Source organism: Carettochelys insculpta, chromosome 2 (genome assembly GCF_033958435.1).
Source record: "Carettochelys insculpta isolate YL-2023 chromosome 2, ASM3395843v1, whole genome shotgun sequence".
Lineage (NCBI taxonomy): Eukaryota > Metazoa > Chordata > Testudines > Carettochelyidae > Carettochelys > Carettochelys insculpta.
In genome coordinates, this window is record NC_134138.1 from 226,361,889 (window position 1) to 226,381,473 (window position 19,585).

At 43.5% G+C, this 19,585-nt stretch overlaps 1 protein-coding gene across 1 annotated transcript in view; it reads right to left on the reverse strand.

The window, feature by feature from the left end:
- SCIN (scinderin) overlaps window positions 1-19,585 on the reverse strand; it is an 87,672-nt gene that overhangs the window by 59,869 nt on the left and 8,218 nt on the right. Inside the window, exons 2-3 of the mRNA XM_074984673.1 lie at window positions 19,414-19,568; window positions 16,018-16,179 (exon numbers count right to left, since the gene is read on the reverse strand). Coding sequence (XP_074840774.1) covers window positions 16,018-16,179; window positions 19,414-19,568 — 317 coding nt within the window. The remainder of the gene's footprint in view (window positions 1-16,017; window positions 16,180-19,413; window positions 19,569-19,585) is intronic.

A 19,585-nucleotide genomic window follows, 5' to 3' on the forward strand; every position in this document is an offset into this window, starting at 1 on the left:
AATTTTGACACGTGTATTTACAATTTGTGTATAAAGCTTTAACTTTTATCTACGGTCATTAAATAGCTGACTGACCCATTTTGTTCCCTGTCCCCAATATTTTTTGCTACTGTGCATAATTTAAAAAAATGGCAAAGAAGGAAAAATGCTTTAAAACAAGCATTGATATAATCCATCAAAAATGTTCAAGAAATTGAATTCGGCCAAATTTTAGAGTAAAACTGATTGCAAATCCAGACTCATTTGTCATGTTTTTTTTCTTCCTTGAAATATCATCAAGAATGACCACAAGACTAAAGGTGAGGTTAGGAAATCTAGACTGTATTATAAAGACCTACTCAAAAACATAGGCAAAATATATAACAGGACCAAAATATTAGAAGGATATACTGAAAATATAAATACTGAACTAATGACATATACATAATGAATGATAAAGAAAAGTAATTGGGAATTAATGAAGCATAAAGTAATAAACCAATACTGAGAATATCATAATCATACTGCATAACAATAACTCTTTGTAAACAAATATGACAACCCATATGAAGATTACAGGAGATCTGAAATGGAATGTTTAGTGTTACTTTATTCCTCAATCGTTGAAAGAGGAGCAAAAACAAAAGCTGTCTCTTCTCAGAAATCCTTCTCACACCTATAATGCCACTCACCTTTTTATTTTCTTCCTAAAATCTCACTTATTTTAAGGTCATGTCTACACAGAGGAAATTGACTGGCATATGTGTTCCTGTTTGCTTGTTTCTTGGGGGCATTCTGTTCAAAAATAAAACTGATTTTATTCTAGAATAACTACGGGGCTCTGTGACTGGAGTAATTACTCTGAGATAAAGTCACTCTTATCTGGAATAGTGTCTGCACAGGGAGACATAGGTGCTGGAATTAGGGGCACAGGGACTGCTGCAGCACCCCCAGGCTTGAAATAGTTTCCATTAGACATAGGGTTTCCAGTTGGGTTCAACAGCTCTCAGCACTCCCATTCTAAAAATTGTTCCAGCTCCACTGCAGGGAGTTATTCTGAAATAGCCACTGTGCTATAGTTTATTTTGCAATTGCTATGCCAGATGGTTTGACGAGTTTGTAAACAGGGTCTCAGTGATGTCAAAAGATGTTAAAAGATGTAGAATTTGATTCTGAAAAGCACCCATAAAGTTTACATCTTTATCCAAATTTCTAAAATTTGCAGAACCCAATTTGAAGAACCCAAGGCAGAGTGGCTTCTCCCTGGCTTCTCCCAGCTGGGGGAACCTGTGGGCTGAAGAGAGGAGCTGCGCTCCTTTCCATTTGCACTTAACTCACATTAATGCGAGTTAAGCACAAATCAAAATCATGCTGATCAGGGGTTTACTGTATTTTATCCAAACTATTTCTCATGTATACTCATATTTTAATTTTTTGCAATGGCTTCCTAATTTCCTAATAACTTTTCGTGTGCGTATGTACCTTTTGTCCATATACTTCTGCAGAAGTGAAATGCCTGTTTCAGGTCTACTTTTCACTCTCCTGTTGGCTCTTTTCTTTGTTGCATGCAACAAAAATGATTTCAAACACCAGTAACATGCTGAGATCACAGAAGATGTTATCAGCAATAAGAGTTTATTTCTCACGAGATACAGAAGCAATGAAGAGAAGTAAAATATTTGTCTACAAAACTATCTGGAGGTATTAAGGTAATCATGCCTTAACACTGTGTGCTTTTGCAACATGAAAGAATCGCTCTCTCTCTCCAGCACTCTCATTAAGGTTAAAAGTTCACCGGCTTTCTAGTAAAGCACACTTGGGTAACATTCTTTGCACCTTGACTTTCTCTTCTTTAAATAAACATTACCTAGCTGTGCAAAGTCCCCTCTTGGAAGATGACTGCTGCTCTCTCACCCTTTCTCTCTCTAACAATATTAATAATACTAATACTGAGCTGTAATTTGCATTTAAACATAAGGCCAAGATGATCAAAAGTGATTAATGATTTCGGATGCCATTTTGCATACATCATAAGGGGGCCTGATTTTCAGCACTGAAAATTGAGCTCCTTTAAGGCTCAAGTCAGACAACCAAAAATTGAGGTACCTTAAAACAACTGGAAAAAAATCTTAGCCAAATCTTAACCCACTGGAGGAAACCTGAACTAAGTATTTTGGATTTTGTCATACTGGAATTAAACCTGATAGGTACATGGTAAGCCTAGGGAAGGTTTGTTTGTTTGTTTTTGACCCCACCCTGAAAGCATGACATCTTGGTCTGCTTACACCTCATGTTAAATCTATGGGATGAGGTTCTGTGGGAGGAAATTTCCACAGAGATCTCGTCTAGATCCTCTCATATCATCCTATTAGGTCAGGCATAATGTTTGCAAACCTCCACCCAGCCCAGCCCAAAGCAGATCTGGGAAAATGACTAGAGTTATGTGTACTCTGTAATTAAACACTCACAGCTGGTTTGTGTCAGCTGACTGGCACACAGCACTTAGGCTGTAGGGTTGTAAAACTGCAGGTTTAGAAATTTGACCTCAGGATGCAGCCCAGCCTCCAGAAAACTCCCCGCTCATGGGGTCCCCAAGTTTGGGTTCCATCCTCAGCCTGAAAATTTATACTGCATTTTTACCACCCCATAAGCATGGCTCAGACAAGCCATGGGTGTTTAGTTGCAGAGTAGACATTCTCTAAAACAGTGGTTTTCAACCAGTGTGACACAGCACACTGGTGTGCTATGATTACTGTCCTAGTGTGACATGAAATTTCATCAATTTCCCTCTGCTGTGGATCTTTGCAGAGCCCTGGTGGTGCAGGGGTGGCGTGGAACTGACAAGCCCATGCCAGCTGGGACTCAAGTAGCAAGACCTCGAGTCCCAGCTGGCACGGGGTTAGTCAATTCCCCCCCGTCCCCCGGTGGCTCCACAAAGAGCCACAATGAGGGGAAATGCCAACCCTGCTGGAGCCAATTTATGTGGGGAGACAGCAGAAATGCTGCTTCCTCACCCAAACCAGCCAGCAGAGAGCCCCCCCCCCACTCCCTGCTGTGGCAAGGGAGAGGGAGGAAAATAGAGAGGGCAGGAGCTTGTTGCAGCTGGGATACAGTTTAAATAATACTGTATCCTGGCTCCACTAGGCTGGCTGGCAAGGGGGCTCGTTTCACTGGTTACTCAACATCCCTAGCACATCACTGAGCAGATTTTGAAAATGTGTCTGTGCTCACTGTGGAAGACCCCGTATCTTGTGGTGGCTTTGAAACATGATCGCATTTGATCCTTGTTTAGTTTGTTGCATGCACTAGTATATTGCAAAAGTCACCCGTAAGACTGTAACCACTGTAAATGTGAGTAAACATGATGTTTATGAGCAATTACTTCAGCTGAAAAAAGTGGGTGTGCCATGGAATTGTTTGTCTCTTTGAAGTGTACCGTGTTACTGAAAAGGTTGGGAACACTGCCCTAGAAAGCCAAGCCAGCTCCGTCTACACAGATATCCTCTTTGTCCACATGAACTGGTGATTCACTACCCGTTGGAGGGAGATTCCCATTTTCCACAAGACGAGAGCAAAGGAGTCCCAGCTGCTAGCTCCAGCTCTAAGGAGTGGCAAGGGAAGTGGAGGGCTGGTGGAGGTGCACCGCAGCACCCCCACTCCAAGAATTGTTGCAGAGCCACTGTGTTCATCTTACAGTATGCAATGAGTTGGGGACAGACACCTTTCCTCCAGCTGGGCGTCCTAATCCCTTTCACAGAGAGCACGTGGGCCTGATGCAGAGTCCGAGTCCAGGGAAAGTGAGGGTCCCAACCGGACTAAGGTTTATTTGAAAGATGAAAAGGCAGAGATTTTCCTTGTGCAGCGCCTCTCTCTCCTTTAGCTGCCTGTTGAGCCCCTGTATTCCAAGAGTAGGGGTCAGTAACTCAAATAAGGGAAGGTACTGACTGCAGTGAACTCATTCCCACCTACCTTGACCATGGCATCTGATGCATAAGCTCTGAGATGATCTGACAAGCTGGGGGTAGGAGGGATAGCTCAGTGTGGGGAGTTCAATACTTGAGGGGCCCTTTCGAGGGTCTGGGGCAGGTTTAATTAAAATAAAAATCTGTCAGGGATGGTAACAAAGAGAAAGAAGTGCTAGTCTATATACTATCAAAACAAACAAGCAGTCCAGTAGCACTTCAAAGACTAACAAAATAATTTATTAGGTAACGTTGAAGCACAAGACTTCTCTGTGTTTAGGTGGCCAACATTCAGCTTTACTGAATTCATTAAGGCAACAGATGAGCCAAACTGGACACGAGTAAAACCAGGTCCAGCAAGGCTGCTTGATGCAGCTAACTCTAGTATTCTATACCCTTACACAAACAAGCCCCATGTCAGAGAATTGTAAATCACTTTCCAAAGAGAAATCGTTATCAGCGAGGAAAAACAGGTACAAGGAAGCTGGATCCCCAACTCCAAACAGTCCATTAACGCATTCCATCGAGCTCATCCTCCCAGCCATTCCCAAACAGGTCAAGGAAAGGGCAAGCTCCTGTGTGCATGCAGAAGTAAGGGATGTGAAATGGCTTCGATACAAGGTGGCTTCCACAGTGATTAACTTCCGTGAGACAGACCCACTTCCTCCTGTCCCAGGAAAGTTCATCACCTAAAATTATTCTGTTAGCCTTTAAAGTGCCAATGGACTGCTTTCTTGTTTTAGCAGGGACGGTGATCAGTTCTGCTGTGAGGACATGGGACTGGACTCAATGACCTCTCAAGGTTCCTTCCAGCTCCATGAGATAGTATATTTCCATGTAATTGGCCTCAATTATCCAAAGGTGCCTGAGAGGGGTATGACCCCCTCCCCTCCACAAATGGAGGGGCAACACCGTCCCAGGTGTGGCATGGGAAACAGAGGGCCACTGAGGCATGAGGGCAGGACACACACACCAGCTTGCAGGAACACCAGAGCCTCTGGGGCTTCAAGCACTATAAAAATCTTTAATAAGACACTAGCGGGGGACATGGTTGCCAAAGCTCAGGGATGTGCTGAACCTGACTCACTCAGCTAAAGGGACAAGAAATGGGAAAGATAAGCTTATGGAATTGTTCCCCTTACTTTTCCCACAAAGATCTAGGAAAAGGATAAACATAAGTCCCAGGCAGTCCACGCCCCTTAAGAACCCAACTTTAAATAAAAAAAAACACTTGAAGAACATGGTCCATATGATGGACTAACAACTCCAATTTTATATTGCTCTAATTAATAACAAAAAAACGGCAAGAAAGATACAGAAACATGTAAGTGGGCTATGCAACATTTACATAAACAACCCATATGATTCCACTTGAAATTTGTAGAAGAAAAATAGGACATAAAGAATTAGCCCTAGATTGCCAAGCTTGGCACTTAATGTTGAATGTTCTTAGTTGAGACCCCCCCAGAAATAGTGAGGGGGTTCATACAAGAAATGTTTATTTCCAGGACCAAGCAGGATGTAGCAAAGACAGTGAGGGTTGCTGGTCTCATTTTTGGCCTTTCAGTGGTTAACAACACAAGCTTAAGCAAGTCAGATGACAAAAACTGAAACAGAGTGACTATCAAATGCATGATATATACTGCACTTGTCACCCAGAAGTGTTATAAAAATTAATGTGTGTTTGATGTCCTTGGCTCAGTGTTTTACGTTCGAAGTATCATTCTTTACGGTCTCCTTCTGAACGGCTTTACAATATACATTTAAAACATATGCAATGAAAATAATGGTTTTAGAAAAAATGTTACATACTAAACTTCAAGTACAGGATACATGGCTTAATAGAGGGGAGCAATGACAAAGTCTTCCAGTGTCGATTTGAGTGTGAACAGCCTAACAGTGAAAATGTCACAGTGAAGAGGAAAGCATTTATTTACTACATTTAATGCAAGATTTTATAATTAAAAAAAGCAAAGTACTGAATGCCATAAGCTCCAGAAGCCTTGGCAGAATCATTTTCTTTGGGAACTCATTAAAAAAAATCTAAACATTCAAAAATTAATGTCATTATTTAAGAAGCATGTAAAAGAGACCTCCAGATTTAAAAAATATTCCGGGGGTAGGAGGAAGGGAGAGGGGAATTTACAAATCACCTTCATAAAGGCTATATTGTTTAATGTAATTGAAACAATCTCTAGTTAGCTCTTGGGTGTAAACAATTTGGCTGTGGCCACACTTGGCCTAAATTTCGAAATGGCCATGCTAATGGCCAAACCAGAGGATACTAATGACGTCCTGAAATGAATATTCAGCACCTCATTAGCATGCTGCTGGCCACAGCACTTGGAAAGTGCCACATTTCGCTCGTGCACGGCTCGTCTACACGGGGGGGGTCCTTTTCTAAAGAACCCCACAGACTTCAAAATCCCCTGATTCTTATCAGCAGATAGGAATCAGGGGATTTCAACATTTGCAGGGTCCTTTCGAAAAGGGCCCCATACAGACAAGCTGCATGCGAGCAAAACACAGCACTTCCGAAGAAGGGAAACATACAATTTTTTTTTCTGACCACTGCTGATCACTACATCTTTGATCTTCCTACCAAATATACCCAGACTTGGAAAGGTATTTAAACATGGGCTGTAAGTTTTATGTTTAAACATGCAAAAGGACATATTCATGTGCTTCAAATATCTTGCTGAACAGGAGTCAAGACATCTCACACAGTTTGAATTCACTCAGTTTGGTCACAATTTCATAACCGCACCATGTGTTTACTTAAACTATTTTAGACTTACTTTACTAGCATTATTCTAAATTGGAAGACTGACAAATATCCATTAGAGGGAAAATAGTCTTCAAATGCTCACTCTTCTCAAAACAAGAACTTCATTCATGAATAATTCCTGTACTAGATCCTGTTTATTTTTCAGAACTCCCCTAGTGAAGTTATATTAACAGGCAGCTTCGGAGGAAACAGAGTGACTATGTATGTTACAGAGCTGTGTTTTGTAACTGCCATGTATGTTGCTTTATATCCATCTCCATTATAGGTTGAATCTCTTCAGTCTAGAACTCTGTCATCCACCAGCATCTGTAATCCAGCATGATTTTAGTTATCTGGATAACCGCTTACTGTGGGTGTGGATAAATTTCCCACGTTCCCATAAAGTTTGTTTACAGCCACCAAGCCTGGCTGCGAGTTCTGTGCTGTTATTTAGCTGTAATTTACCCCAAAAGGTCTTCTAAGAGCCCAGCAAGCAGTGGCAGTGTTTTGTAATGTGCTTGATAATATTGACCTCCCATAGTCTTGCAACTTCTCTCATTTGGTATTGGTCAGATACCCAGGGTGCCAGATTAGAGAGGTTCAACTTGTACTACATACTTTCAACGTCAATATAGGACAAATTATCTCCTTCACATTGATAAGCAGCTAGTTACATGAGCAATTTCGTTACATTCAAGTTATTGGGACTACGTGTGTACGTAACTGGTCAATGCATGTATGGAGGTCATATACTAAAATAATAAGGGAAAGTCAAATACTGCCCTGGCTGATGCAGGCAGGAGATGAATGGATGCTATCCCATGTTACATCTCCTGCCACTATCCTACCAGCAAGGGCAGAATTAGGCTATAGTCAGGTCTAAGAGTTCCAAAGTCTTAGAAAAGGTTCCTTCGAAACAACACAACTACACGTTGTTTTTTGTTTTTTTTTTTGGTTATTTGCCCTCTGGTTTTGAAGTCTATGGTGCAATTGGGTTACACCCTCTCCAGCTCTGCTCCATAACCATGTGCTGTTGGCTGCACTTCACTTAACTCACGGATGAGTGTGTGGACCTTTTGCCCTTGGAGCTGCAGTGTACAAACTGGCATAGTAACAAGTCCACATTTTTAGTGTTCTTTCTAGCCTGCTGCTTGTGTGTGAAAGGAGCATCTAGCTCAGGGCATCCAGCCTCTTTTCAAATAGGGGGCCATACAGACTTCAGTGCAGAGGGGACGGAGGATGGGTTGCAGAATGCAGGCTTGTATCACAGTTCAAAGAATAACTGTTACATAGGTAAGTATCTATGCATTATGTTTAGAAGACTCAAAAGCTGTACCTATAAGCAGGTGGTGTTCAGAATCTATTGAAACAAGGACTGCAGGATGCCTTCCAAAGTTTGCATCTGATCTGAATGCAATAGTAATGGACAGGGGCCTCTGTACCTGTTTACAAACCAAAGCGGCAACCCTGAAAAGTGTCCAATGTAAGAACATCATTTAGAAACTCCTTGGTGTTGCCAGGGCCCTTGTGAAAAGGGCACCCTCCCTTTGGGCAAAGGCAGTCTAAGCTATTTGTACATGGTCACTATACAACCAAACGCACAATGGGGGATGGAACACTAGAAACATCAAGAAGTGTTGCAGAATTCCTGTACCACTACAGACTCAGGTACTGAGACTGAGCAGGACTGAAGCCACCTCCTATGCCACAGGAAGGAGCATATCCTTGTTGACATACCAAGAACATAATCTTGAGGTTTCACACTACATAGGGATACATGGCCTGGGTAAGGTACAAGAATGAGTTCCAAGGGTGGCCGAAACAGTTGGTACCAGTTCCTATGTCATCACTACTGAACTCAGATACCCCAAAGCAGGAAGTGGAGTTGATAGTATGGGCTCTTGCAGATCTCTGAAGGGCACTGCTAAGCGGTTTGAAGGACCTGCTCCATCCACATGTAGGAAGGAGTATGGCACCATCAGCACACCCCCTAGAAGTAAGGATGAGCCAAGCCAGATTGGGTATCAGTTATTAGTCTTTAGTCTTCCTCACTGCATCAGATGAACTATTTCTCTTCCTTCTGGAGCAAACAGCAGGGCCCAAGGTGCAGCATCACTTACCAGTTCCCCAAGTAACTGCCAATCCCATGAGGGCCTCAGTACTGAAGCAGGCCTCACTGCCTGCTTCATAAGGTGCTATTTGAGCTGCAAGTCCCTTACCACCTGTGTCCTCTTTTTGAGCAACTTGAGCATTGTCCCTTAATGTGTCAGTCACTGAGAAACAAGCACCGTCTTCTGGGGATCACTACTGGGAATGGTTCCTCCATGTGATGTACTATGCCTGGTGAAGACGTCACACGAGGCAACTCCAACACTACACTAGCACTAAAACTAAAGGTTCTACAAATTAACTAAAGGGAAAAAACCACTGAAAATAGACTGAAAATCCTGACGTTAAAAAGAAAAAAAAATTATACACCCAGCTCTGACACTAGCTGTGGGGAGTGAGAAGGAACTGAGGAGGCAGTCTGGGGAAAAAAAAATCATTGTTAATAGTCAAAGGAGGCATATGGCCACATGGCACGATCATCAACCCTAAGTGTGTGCCAGGCAAAGTTCCCCAGCTTCAAGGAGCTGGGCGTGTGTACATGAAAGATACAGCTACATCCACTCAAAGAAATTTCCCTTGTCAACCTATTAGCATAGAAGGGTGTACTGAGAGACTGCCCCACATCTGGAGGGACAGGAGTAATGAAGGATGTCTGGGGTGCTGCACAGGTTCCCTCTAGACAGGAAAGGGCTCCTAACAGAGCCAGTCAGAGGGCAAGTTGGTGAAGAAGCCTGTTGCTCAGCAGAGACAGTTGGGGGCTAAGCAGGGAAGATGAGGGACCAGCTCCTGCTACAGGGAGACACCTTGGACAGAGCAGTGCTGGGCAGGCTCAGGGGAGGGGGGAAAGAGGCTCCAGCCAGACACTTGCCAGACTGCTGGCCCTGATACAAAGGCCAGAGAGGCTCGAGGGGCTATGGGGAAGTGGCTCAGGAAAAGTGAGGCCGATAAGGGAGAGAGTAGGACAGCAGGACAACACTGCTGCCAGATAGTCCCTGGGCCAAGGCTCAAAGTGGGATGTGGGCTTGAGACCCTCCCCTTCCTCCTTAAACCGCACCTTGCCACGCCTAAGAGTGGCCATCATGAGCTGTAGCAAGGGGTTGGACAGAGGCTGCAGCTGGCCCCAGTGGTGGGTGCATGGAAGCAGGACTGCTGAGACCCCCCAGAAGGGGGTGAGAGACTATAGTGGACACTGCCCTGCAGCAGTTCCCTGAAGAGCACACTGTAATCCAGGGAGCAACGACCAACAGCTCACCAGCCACGTGAGGCTGCCCTGCTGAAGGTGAAGCTAATCCCCTGACTGACCAGCAGAAGGCACCCTGGCAGTAAGTCCTGCAGCATTACAAAGGGGCAATATAGTTTAGTATACTGAGTACAGTGTGCAACTAGGAACCAGCCCTGGGCTTTTCTGACTGCTGGCAGCATGCTGAGTGATAGGCACCCTCTGTGCTATCGGAAAAATGACAAACAAGTGTTCTGAGGCTCAATTGCTTACTGTGTGCAAAGAACTGAGGTCTTACGCTGAATGGTGCAAGGAATTTTTATCAGAGATTAAGAAAGCACATCCCCATGCATCCATTTCTGGCACTGAACTGCATTGCAGCTATTAATAGTGCAGCAAAAAAACCACTTGTTCCATTCAGAGGCGGTCTAGTATGAAAAGCTTTCCGCCCCTCCTCCGTCTTTCTCCACATACAGTGCACTTTGTATTCGATTGCCTTCAGTTATAACAAAGTGCCAGATGAAAATATTTGCCCTGACCAGAGACTCAAACTCTATCCAGGACTAAAAAGAGAAAAGCTAAGGAGTGCCACAGACAAGTGCTGTAAATATTCTAATAGCAATTAAAACATTGCAGCAAGGGCATCCAAGCACTAGTATACAAAGTTTTGTTCCATAATCTTTCTCCAAATGTCTGGTATCTATTGAGCTTGTTTTACTATCAATATTGAGCTGACCCCCTGCAAGTCCATCATAGTTACTTCTCCCCTGCAAGTGACAGACCACTAAGCATATTACGCTCCATGTGTCAGTATTTTCAACAGCTGTATGATCACTTGTAGCAAAAAACACTATGATGCACAGAAAAAAAATACTGGACCATACCTTTCATGGCTTCTTTAAAGAACACCTTTTAGAGGCTTTGAAATTAGAGTTTAAATAGCATAAGTTTAAGAATTTGAAATAAAACCTGTGATCATAAATGAACAGAATTAAGTATTGTGAGAAGTTGGTAGGGAGGAACTGTATACATTGAACAAATAATTTTTACTAGCTGCCTTTCCATGTATACACTATCTGTGAGAAGTACTATGGCCAAAGAGCTTGATCCTTACCTTATACCTTGTTACCATATGCTCTGCAACTCAGAATTCACATCTTCTGAGCACTTAAAAAAGAAAGCAGAACACTGTCTGGTCCTTCCTCTTTGATGTCAGATACAGTAGTAGGAACAGGCCAAAACCAAAAGCCCCAGACACAAACATCCTCTGACTTTGGCAAAGTCTGACGTGGCCTCTCTGTAGATGCATGCACACGTGTACGTACACACACAGACAGACACACAGACACAACTGCTATTCACTTGTTTATGTGAAGAGAACTTGATTTAACTTGTTTTATTACACCAATGAAACCTCTATTGATTTCAAAACCCAGGTAATAAATCATAAGATCAGGCTAGGTGTTAGGCTTGGAAGGGGGGGTAAGGAAAGGGGGGAACCACAACTGAGCAATTAAAGTACATCTACACTGCAAACACAGAGGACCTTTGGGATTCAGGCTAAGGGGCTGTTTAACTGCAGTATCGGAGGGGTAGCCGTGTTAGTCTGGATCTGCAACAGCAACGAAGGGTCCTGTGGCACCTTATAGACTAACAGAAAAGTTTTGAGCATGAGCTTTCGTGAGCAGACTCACTTCATGTGCTCACGAAAGCTCACGCTCAAAACTTTTCTGTTAGTCTATAAGGTGCCACAGGACTCTTCACTGCTGTAACTGCAGTGTAAACTTTTGGCCTCCAGCTGTAGCCTGAACTCTGGGACCCTCAAAACTCATCCGGTCCTGGAACTGAGACACCAGCTGGAACTCAAATGTCTATATTTCAACTAAAAGGCCTCTTAGCCTGAACCAGCCATGGGATTTAATTGCAGTAGAGACATTACTCTCAATGACATCCAGAGGATGAGGGTAGAATGGGTTGCCATTTATGTATTTACTTTTACTTTGTCCATATTCAGTTTCAGCACCAGCCTTTTGAAAAGTCTTGAAGGAAACCAAAAGCCTGGTTTAGATTATACTGGTACTCAGGCCAAAAAAAAAAAAAAAACACTAATGAGCTATGCAACTGAAGATTGCATAAAACTGGGCAAAGGGGGCATTAACACTACACATTGAACCTCTCTAATTCAGCACTCTCAGGACCTGACTGATGCTGTATGAGAGAATTTGGCAGAATATGGAGATCAATACTGTCTAGCAACAACAATCATAGGGAAATATTTTTTTTATACAACAGTCTATGGAACTAATTGCCATGGGATGTAGAAGGCCAAAAGTAGAACTGGGTTAAAAAAATTCGGTAAATTCATGGAAGACAGTCCCACTCTGACTACAGTAGAATCCTGATATATGCACACTCAAGTTGCATGAATCTCAGGTTAACGTGACTGAGTGGCAGGGAGCTGGCACCTGGCTCCGGGCTGCCTGCCACTCAGGGGAGCCAGGAAACTGACCAGTGCGGCAGAGGTGGTCAGTTCCCTGACTCCTGTGAGTGGCAGGCAGCCAGAAGCCACACCACCTCCCTGACAACCACTGGAGTGGGGAAACTGACCAGTGCTGCAGCGCAGGTCAGTTTCCCCACTCCTGTCAGTGGCAGCAGGCCAAGATCCTGACCCTTAGATGCAGCCACTGAGAGGAGCTGGAAAATTGACCAGCGCTGCTGTGCTGGTCAGTTTCCTGGTTTCCCCAAGTTGTGCAAAATTTGACTTAGGTGGTGTGGCGCGAGAATGCAACCTCTGCATAAAAGTTGTATTACTGTATTATCAAAGATGGGCAAGGATGCAACCCTATGCTCTGGTGTTGCTAAACCTCTGAGTGACAGAATCTGGGACTGTACAAGGGACTGCCTTGCCCTATTCTGTTCATTTCCTCAGAAGCATCTGGTCCTGGCTGCTGTTGGATGACAGGATACAGGGCTAGATGGACAATGGTTAAGAGCCAATGTGTCATTTTTAAAATATAAGAATGACCAGTCATGTGTCTCCCATGTGCATTTCTCAAACCATGTTGCCCTGATATGTGTGGCTATTCAGTCCAACATCCCTCCCTCAGAGTCTCTTCAACTGCTTAAATATGACATGTCCAGAATTCCACCCCCCTGGGTCCCCTGGTTTTACTGTGTAACCCTTTAGAGGGCCTCATGACAGATAACGTCTGTATATTCCCTTGTTTATGAAAGAATTTCTTGGCGGGGGGGGGGGGGGGGCGCGGAAAACGGACATGTCCTACTTTACTCAGACAAATCAGACACAGATCCATGGAAGAATAAAATGTCTGCACACAAATACCCTCTTTCTATTTGTCCTCCCTGCTCTGAGAGCCTGCTGGTTTTGTTTAGTACACTTTCAGTGTTCCAGAAACCTCCTGCATCCCACTCCTTCTATTCAGTCATCCTCTAGGCAGCCAATGGCTGGCTGGCAAGGGATGCCCTCCCACACCACTCTAAAGGATGTGGCCCACTCTTGGGAACCATTTTGGTTGACCTCAACTCCGGTCAACCACAGTATTGGGAGAAAAGCCTCTCCCAACCGTGCTTCAGTGCTTCTGTTCCCACAGCTGGAGGAGGAGGAGGAGGAGGAGGAGTGGCGATGGCATGCAGATCCCAGAGCTGCTTCTCCCGCTGCCAGGCAGAGCCCAGGGTCTGGCTCCGACTCTGACTTGCCTGACTCTGGCCCATGGGAATTGGGGTTCAGACTCAAGGGCCAGACCCAGGCAAACCACCAGATGGTTCCCCACCCCTGCTATGAAGGCATCATAGCCAAAGGACTTTGGAAAAACTTTCAGATAAAATACAGCCAATGAGTGAACAACATGCCCCCAAATCTTCCCTGATTAAGAAATGGAGGAAACCATACAAAGTGTAGACCAAACATACCTGATCAGGATCTAAGCTAGCCTCCCCAGTTGGAGCAGGTCTATGTCACATACTCAAAACTGAATACCAGGCAGAGGCATAGGATTCTTTTTCAGAGTAAAAAAATTAGTCAGATATACTAATGTGAGTTTAGAGTGGATCTTTTTTGATAGCTTAAGGAGCTCTTAGCTGTCAAAATTGCTTCGGTTGCTGACCACTTCCCTTTAAGATGTTAACATTAAGACTTGCTTAGCTGCAAAGAGGAGATACCAGTTATTTTCTTTCATGTGTTATCAAACCTTAACTATGTTTGCACAAATTAAACATCAGGTGTTGTAAATTAAGTTTGCTTAACTAGTGTGGATTACATCCCAGGAATTTGTTTTAATATAAAAAAACACACTACAATTCTGACATTAATGAGGACACCATACTACTTTTTCATATCTTAGCTGTACATGTGTATGCCTATGCAATTATGTAATATAAAGAGGAAAATATCTCCAATAAGGCAGCCTATGTATTTTCACTTGCAAGCCTCAAGGTAGAGAACTGTTTTTCATAATCTCCTTTTCCTGTCTCTTCAAAGGATCAATCTTAAACAGTCTCAGCCCTAAGTGAACATTGCTTACAACGTCTTCTGAATTACAGCTGGTCTCAGACTCACAATTCTACTGCAAGTGTACGACTGCTTCAGACTGACTGTAAGCTTGTTATGGCAACAGTTCATTTCATGGTTATTTTTCAAGTGCCTTGTTTATGAAAGATAAATTTAAAGAGATGATGAATATTAAAAATTGCATTTAGGGCAAAATCTGTTCCATCATTCCTCAATATATTTCTTTGCCAATATTCACCCATCAGGCATTGTGCCTACTAAGAGATCAGAACATAGGAGACCAAAACCACCAAACAGTCTGGAGAATGCCACTTTAAACATAACCCTGGCAAGGCAGGAAAGTCAAAAAGGGACCCAGATGTCATTGTAGACAGCCCGGCGATGATTTAAGTAAAATCCCTATCATGGTGATATCAAGGTCTACGCTCCCAGAACTTTCAGTGAGTAGGAAGACTGGGTTCTAAATCAGAATCTGCTCACACACTACTCTGATAATAATAAAGGAAGTAAAGTTAACTTTCTAAATTAGCCTTTGTGAGTCATTTATCATGGGACCTTCATATCCTCATGTGATACTGCATCAGCTTAGGTCTTTCATTCGGTTTATGGGACAGTAACAAGGTGAGTTACATTCAGAGCCCTACCAGATTTACAGCCATGAAAAGCATGTCACGGACCATGAAATCTTGGCTCCATCTGTGAAATCCACACTTGTGGATGCTTTTCACCTATGTTTTCACAGATTTCACAGGAAAGACCCATGTTTCTCAAATTGGGGTCTTGACCTAAAAGGGAGTTGCAGAGGGTCAGAAGTTTATTTTGTGGGGAGAGGAAGTTCACAGTATTGTCAACCTTACTTCTTCCTTCAGAGCCGGGCAGCTGGAGAGTGATAGCTGTTGGCCAGGTGCCCAGCTCCAAAAGCAGTTCCCTGACAGCAGCAAGACAGGACTAATGGTGGAAATACCATGTCAAGGCACTCTTTTTTGCCTTCAGTCTGGGGCCACGTACGTGACATGCAGTGGTGGCTGCTGACAGAGCCCAGCGCTCCAGGCAGCAGCACAGAAGGGTAGTAATACCATATCATGCCATCCTTATGTCTATGCTGCTGCTGGCAGTGGTTCTTCCCACCCAGCAGCACCTGATCTCCAGCTGCCCAGCTCTGAAGGCAGCAACATAGATGGTAACAGTAGTGCAACCCCATCCCTACAATAACCTTGAAATCCCTCTGCAGTTTCCTTTTGGGTCAGGGCCCCTCTAATTACAACACCCTGAAATTTCAAATTTTTAATAGCTGAAATCATGAAGTTTATTATTTTAAAAATCCTATGGCTGCGAAATTGACCAAAATGGACCATGAATTTGGTAACAGACTAGTTATACAGTTTGTAGCATCATTCAGGCCACAGCAGGCAAGTTGCTGCTATTTTTCAAAGCCTTAGTTCTATCAACTTACAGTTCCGAGGTCAACAATGAAGCAATCTCCTGTGTTGAAACTGGCCCAGCTGAAAGGAACCTCTGTAGCTCTCACTACCCTCCGGCCTTTAATATGCAGAAGCCTTTGTGCGCTCATGTCATTAGTGACCACATGTTTAAATCCAGATGCAACACCACCTGCCTTTAAAAAAAAAGGAGAGATGGAAACTTTGGTTATGTTTGGCTTCCTTTTGACAATGGTACTGAGAAACTAGACCAGCTATGTTTCTTCGGATTACCAACACTGACCACAGCTGAAAAACAGAAGCAACGATCAGATTAATCCCTGTACTTCTGCAAACAGAGGGGACGTGGTTGCAATTCAGACATGCCAATGTGTGCAAATACCACAGAAAATGATACTGATGCCCATCCTAAGTCTCTTCCCCTGTTCCCTCTGAGTGAGGGAAGGAAAGAATGACACCAGCTGCTATCTTCATGACAATTCCCCACAACCCTGTGAGTAGGCTCTGCATAAGGTAGTGCTAGCTCAGACTGGCTGGGCAGAAACCAATAAGGGATCCCATAGGGATAGGAGCAATCTGTATGGAGACATATGGCCTCTGCCCTGATTACTAGAGGCCGGCAAAACTCCACGCTAGCAAGTGAAAGAAAATGAAGATCTGGGAATACTGAAATGATCTAAGAGTTTGTGCTGGTTTTTCTCAATTTCTTCAGAAAAAGAATTTAAAGGATTTTTTTTTAAAAGTTGAAACAGTTTTATTCAAAATGAATTTTTCAGTTTCCTTTATTTTTTTTTTAAATCAGACAAAAAAACCCAAAACGTTCTGCTATTGTTTCGTTAAACACAGAAACAAGCAGATTTTCTTGTGGAAAAAAAGTCACCTGCAGTTTGACTGAAATGATTCCCAACCCTTCTGCCCCTTCCTCCCCACAGATTTTCCAGAACTGCCAGCAGCCCGCGCTACAAATGAATTTTCTGCCCTCTAATTTCAAGAGATCTTTTTTCCCAAAGCTGTACTGTGTGGGAAGGAGAGAATTCCAAGGTAATTCTGTGAGTAATTTCCCTGTGAATGCTGGACACCAAGGAAGCAATCTGACGCAGTATCCCAACCCCGCAGGAAAAATAAAACACTGGTTTGATATGGTGGAGTTTAAATGTATTGCCTTAGGTTAAACTGATTTGGCCTATGTGCCTACACAGGTGAATAAGCAATGGAGATTCCTAACAAGGGAGCCCAAACCCATCCACTTCCTTCCTCAAGCAAATGTCAAGGAGAATTGGGGACCTAATGGATCCCTGGTGCCAGTTCCTCTGCTTAGTAGCCCCTGTACCTGAGCCAGCACAGACTGGCCGTGTCTACACTAGCCCCAAACTTTGAAATGGCCATGCAAATGGCCATTTTGAAGTTTACTAATGAAGCCCTGAAATGCATATTTGGCGGTTCATTAGCATGTGGGCGGCCGCGGTGCTTTGAAATTGACGCACCTCACCGCTGCGCAGCTCGTCCCGACGGTGCTCCTTTTCAAAAGGACCCCACCTACTTCGAAGTCCCCTTATTCCCATCTGCTCATGGGGACTTCGAAGTAGGTGGGGTCCTTTCGAAAAGGAGCCCCATCGGGACGAGCTGCGCAGCAGCGAGGCGCGTCAATTTCAAAGTGCTGCGGCTGCCCACATGCTAATGAACCGCCGAATATGCATTTCAGGGCTTCATTAGTAAACTTCGAAAAGGCCATTTGCATGGCCATTTCGAAGTTTGGGGCTAGTGTAGATGTAGCCACTAAGGCTGATAACTGACTAGTAAATCACTACTGGTCTGATCTGTCTGGTCTCCAGGTCAAGGAGGAATCAAAAGGAAGAATTATGAGTAAGCTGCAAGTGATGGGGCTATTCCTGGAGCTGTGCAGCTTCTGACCTAAAGCAGCAGTTAATAAAGCAATATTTTAAATGACTAGAGATATTTCCACCCCTCCAAAGTATGAGAGGGAAATTTCTGTAGCAGCGGGTATGACAAGCTACTAAAGAGTTATGGCACAGGGAAACACCACAGACAATAAGGTATTGTTGTTGGAAGCATTACAACTGGAAATGAAGTCGAAAGTGGTGCTGGTTGAAATTGCTATGAAAGCATCATGAAAAATGCTTGCTGTTTTCCAGGCAGCTCTGCTACATGTACAAAAATCCACTGCAACAGTGTGAGCAAAGCACTCCAAATAGGATGGAAGACAAACTTTCTGAAGCAAAAAACAAAAAAGAGCTTCTCAGTATCTACCACACTGTTTTTATACACCTCCAACAAAGGCTTCTGTATGAGGTCAAAAGTGATAGTGCCCCAAACCAATGCAACAGAAGTCATTCCTCTGTCACTGATGCTATCTTCTTCTGCACAAGCTGTCAAAAGTGCCAAGATTGCAGGCTCAAATGAGGTTTAAGAGAGCAGCTTTGCAATCTTAAGAAGTTGAAATCTTATTTGAACAGACCTGTTCGTTCTCATATCCCAAGCAGGTCCGGGAAATAGTGGATGGTGGCACTTATGAGTTGGTACACACTTAGGCCGTGTCTACACTAGCTCAAAACTTCAAAATGGCCATGCAAATGGCCATTTCGAAGTTTACTAATGAAGCACTGACATACATATTCAGCACTTCATTAGCATGTGGGCGGCTGCGGCACTTTGAAATTGACGCGGCTCGCCGCTGCACGACTCGTCCCAATGGGGCTCCTTTTCGAAAGGACCCTGGCAACTTCGAAATCCCTTTATTCCCATCTGCTCTTAGGAATAATGGGACTTCGAAGCAGGTGGGGTCCTTTCGAAAAGGAGCCCCGTCTGGATGAGCTGCGCAGTGGCAAGCCGCATCAATTTCGAAGTGCCACGGCTGCCCGCATGCTAATGAGGCGTTGAATGTGTATTTCAGCACTTCATTAGTAAACTTCAAAATGGGCATTTGCATGGCCATTTCGAAGTTTGGGGCTCATGTAGATACGGCCTTTGAAATCAATGCTATTTGCAGAGAAAGGCACTAATCTATAGTGTTTTCCTTACTGGTTTCTAGGCTATTTAGTTGGGGTTGGTCCTGCTTTGAGTCAGGGCTGGACCTCCTGAGCTTTCTCCAACCTTAATCTTCTATGATTCTATGAGAAACTATGGTGGAATGTAATCATATGTAGTTATTACAGAGGTGTTCCTTTTTTTAAAAACAAAAACCAGTAAAACTTTACAAAAAATTGTGTTTCTCATTTTTCAAAAATTCTAAGAGTCATTAGTTTTGTTAATATGATTATTTTGTATTTAAATTAGACAGAAAGCAGAACATGTTCCAGAATCAAAGATATGTTTCACACCTTTTTTTTGGAGGCGGGGGAGAGAGAGGCAGCTGCGTTTTAAGAGAAATATTTTCCTAATTGATTTTTTACCTTGTACTTAATCCCGCCTTTGAAATATCCAACAAAGTCAGTAGACTCATGTCCTTGAATTTCTCTGCTCTGCACAGGTTTCCCACCTAGATAGTCATCCATTTGAACAGTGAAAATTGCTGCAGCTGTGCTTTCATCCTGACTGCATTCCTTTCCTAAAATAAGAAAATAT